This window comes from Marmota marmota, unplaced genomic scaffold (assembly GCF_001458135.2).
Source record: "Marmota marmota marmota unplaced genomic scaffold, marMar, whole genome shotgun sequence".
Classification (NCBI taxonomy): Eukaryota; Metazoa; Chordata; class Mammalia; order Rodentia; family Sciuridae; genus Marmota; species Marmota marmota.
Window position 1 is genome coordinate 11,465,588 of NW_025999900.1, and position 4,247 is coordinate 11,469,834.

Sequence of the window (4,247 nt, forward strand, 5' to 3'; positions counted from 1 at the left end):
GAAAAAAAAAGCATCAGTTTTCTGCTTGGTTTTATGTCTTAAGTGATTTTGATATTATTATTAAATTATGGTAAACTTTAAAAATATTCTTGAATATGTATTTTATGAAATTTTGATATTGTTATACCAAATACAGTGGTACATTTGAAAATTTTTATAGGAAAAACACTTCCAGCATTCTTTAAAAAAAAATAGGCTGATTTAAGAGGCCCTGGGTTTGATCCCCTGCACTGCAAAACAACAAAATGTAGATATGTATAAAGATATATTCTAGCTGGTTGAGCTGGTGCATACCTGTAATCCCAGCAACTTGAGAGCTTGAGGCAAGTTCAAAGCCAGGAACTCAAATTTAAAGCCAGCCCCAGCAACTTAGGGAGGCCCTAAGCAATTAGCCAGAAGACCCTGTCTCAAAAAAAAGGGCAGGTGAGGATGTGGTTCCATGGTAAAGCACCCCTGGGTTCAATCCCCGGTACAAAGAAAAAAAGGCCCTTCTAATGAAGCATGCATTTAAAAACTAAAACTAACGTTAGCTTATCAGTGGAATAAAGGCACTTTTAATTTACCAAAACAAAAAACTCCTAAAGTTAATTTTGGTATTAGTCACTATTTTTTTTTCCCCACTCTTCTGTTATTACCTTGATACCAGTGAGCATACCCAAGAATTACTTGTTAGTGTATTTTAAATCACCTTTGGAACATCAAATTCTGGACAAGTCTGACCTTAGTAAAGGTATTTTCAAACATAAATACAACATACTATTTAAATGCATCAAATTACAAACTGGTTGTTGGATATAACAGCCTTGAGTTTCTGACTCCTTCAAAGTTTTATGTGAAATTATGTGTGGGGACAGGCTTGTGTGTATGTGTTGGGCCCATAATTCTCATTGGAGTCTCATCTCGCTGGCCCTCTTCCTTGTCAAATTTCTCAATGTGGTAAGTTTTTTTTCTGTGCATTTTTTTTTTTCCCTGCAGAGATATTTTGGGAATCACTCTCTATATAATAAACTTACTTTTTTCTTCACTGTGCTGTATTTATTCATTAAATGAGTACCTAACATGTTCTAGGTCCTAGAGAATCCAGTGGAATACCGGAAAGGCAAAGTCCTAGATTTCATCTTGCTTACCTTCAAATAAATACAGCCAGACCCTAGAAGAAAACACCAACTACAAAACCATGGTGAAGATTAAAAAAATGTGGGCAACTGTAACTGAATGGCAGTTACAGGATGAGGTTAAAGAAGAATCAAGGATTACTTAGGTTTTGGTGTTAAATAGCTAGGATAATATTAGTTGCTGAGACTGGGAGAATAACAGGTTTGAGAGGAGAAAATCAAGTTTTGTTCTGATCATGTTAATTTGAGATGCCTACTGAACATCCAGGTAGAAAAATCTCTTAGGGATCAGTGGTCAGATAGCACTGAAGATGTGTTGGTGTCACTGAAGTTCCATGAGGGCAAATATTTTTGTTTTTATAAACAATTTGTTAAACTTTAAAATTAATATATGAGATACACAAAGTCCCCTATTATCACTGGACACCTCAATGAGTTTTAACAAACTGCATAGCCAATTTAACAATATAACAAGATTGAAACAGTCCTACCCCAGAAGTTCCCCCTTTTCCCTTCTTGTGACAACACTCCATCCCCCTCAAAAGGGAACTCACTAGATCTTTTTAAAATTTTTTCTGTTAATGTTATTGATTGACATAGTTATGTAGCCTGACTTCTAACAATGAGATTTGTTTAGCCAAATTTTGTCTATTAGATAATGGAGTCAAGCCATCTGTATTATTTTACATTGTTTCAATATATTATGTTAGTGATACTCATCCAAGAGTACTAGTTGCTTGACATCCTTGTTTTTTTGTGCCAGTGCTAGAACAGTGACTTACTTTCCTATGTAGTAGGTGCAATAACTACATAAATAACCTGTTCAAAGGACTAATCTGAACGTAGATGCCATTTAAAACCATGAGCCTCAATAAGATCATCTTGGAAGATATGTGACTAGATACGAGGACTGATAAACAAGCACATTTAGAGAACTGGCAGAAGAGGGACAAGTGAAGGAAAATAGAGAGCTTGGAGTTCTATACACCAAGAGAAAAATGTGTTCCAAATGGGAATAGTAAGCTGCTTTGAATGCTGCTGAGAGATCAAGGCCTAGGTTTGGGAAAGGAAAGGAGTTAGGAATTCTATTTTTGGTCATTTCAAACCTGAGAGACCTAAGGATTACTTGTTCAAATGGAGAACTCAAATTTGAGCAGCTGGATAAAAGGAGTCTATAGAGTTAGAACCAGAAATATAAGTTTGGTATTTGTAAGCATACATATATTTGTGGAGCAAGTATAGGTGGAGAAAAAATAGGGTCCCAGCCTTGGGGCATCTCTACTTAGAAACTGAACAGAATAAACTTGCAAAACAGACTATGAAAGCATATAAGGTAGGAGAAAAATCTAGAAAGGGTCTTATCACTGGGGTAATGCCAACATCTGTTGTGTTAAATGTTGCTGAGAATAGAAAAATGATAGGCCAGCTACCAATGAATAAATAACTACCCGTCAATAAATATACTTTGAGGCTGGAAGTGTAGCTCAGTGGTAAATCTTATGCTATAGGGATGAGACCCTTGGTTCAATCTCCAGCACCTAAGGGGGAGGAGGGATTTCTACAAGATACTTTACAATGGCCACATAAACTTCCCTTGTATGTCTCTCCCAAAATCTGTTTCATCAGTTCTTTGTTGAACTATTAGATTCTTCCCAAACTTTTAGAATCATACTATTTTAATAAGTATTGGGTCAATTATTCCATGGGTATATGGGCTAAAAAAAAAAAAAAATGCACACTTAAAATTCTACTCCCACCCTGAGGAGAACAATAATCATGAAAGCTTTGCCATTTTGATAGGTGACACGTGGTATCTTACATTTTGCGTTATTTTTAAAATTTTTTTTAGTTGTAACCGGTCGCGATGACACTCACGCCTGTAATCCAAGCGGCTTGGAAGGCTGAGGCAGGAGGATCAAGAGTTCAAGCCAGCCCTAGCAATTTAGCATGACCCTGTCTCAAAGAACAAATAACAAAGGGCTAGGGCTGGGGATGTGACTCAGTGATCAAGTGCCCTTGAGTTCAGTTCCTGTTACCAAAAAAAAAAATTTTAGTTGTAGATGGGCATAATATCTTTATTTTATTTACTTTTAAATAAAAGTGGATGAGAACCTAGTGTCTCACACATACTAGGCAAGTGCTCTACCACTGAGCTACAGCTTTACATTTTACATTCATTGGCATATTTGTTTATGAATACTCTGCCCTTATCTTTTGCTCCAAATGAGCTTTTACTGGGTAAACTGTATGGCAGATTATCCAGAAGATAAAAAGGAGGAAAATTAAGATTGAAATGTTTTAGTAAAGTGAAAAAACACATGTAAGTCAGGTTAAAAATCACAGCTTGTGAACACACTGGCTGAGCAACCTTGATCAGGTAACTTCTCAGGTCTCTCGTTTGTGAAAATTTTAACTTAAAAGTCAACAATGAATGGGATCTTGTACACAATACTGGCAATTATGACAATTTTACGATAGACAGCAGAAGTAAATGCATCATGGCACAAGCATCTAAAAAACGGCAAGTAATTTCTTGGTTTGAAGAAATAATGAGGCCGTTTCTGGCACCTCCAGCTGATTGCTGCTGCTCCTTCCGGGTGTCAGTGGGGATTACTGTGGCAACCAGCACGCGCTGCTCAAGGCTCAATCCTGCAGCCGTTACCGACCTCAGCCCTTTTGCTCTCCGCGTACTAGAAACTCTGCGGGGCACCCTGCCCAACCAGTCTTGGACTGATCACCCCTGGGGTGAGGGCGAGGAGCTGCGGGGCAGCATGGCCAAAGCGGCAGCCTCCTCGGCGCTGGAGGATTTGGACCTGAGCGGAGAGGAGGTCCAGCGGCTCACCTCCGCCTTCCAGGATCCGGAGTTCCGGCGAATGTTCTCCGCGTACGCCGAGGAGCTCAATGACCCAGAGAACCGGCGGCGCTACGAGGAAGAGATCACCGCACTGGAGCGTGAGCGCGGAGTGGAGGTGCGGTTCGTGCACCCGGAGCCAGGCCACGTGCTGCGTACCAGCCTGGACGGGGCTCTGCGCTGCTTCGTGAATGTATGCAGCAACGAGCTGGTGGGCGCGCCCAGCAGCCGGCCAGGCCCGGAGGACGGCGGTGGCGCGGCGATGGGTAGCCACTGGTCCC

General features: G+C 40.1%; 1 protein-coding gene across 1 annotated transcript in view; it reads left to right on the plus strand.

Annotated features, from left to right (window-relative positions):
* The first annotated feature begins 3,674 nt into the window (after positions 1-3,674).
* The window catches only part of Dnaaf2 (dynein axonemal assembly factor 2), a 7,752-nt gene continuing 7,179 nt past the window's right edge, over positions 3,675-4,247 (plus strand). The window contains 1 exon segment of the mRNA XM_015491057.2: positions 3,675-4,246. Coding sequence (XP_015346543.2) covers positions 3,887-4,246 — 360 coding nt within the window. The 5' untranslated portion in view covers positions 3,675-3,886.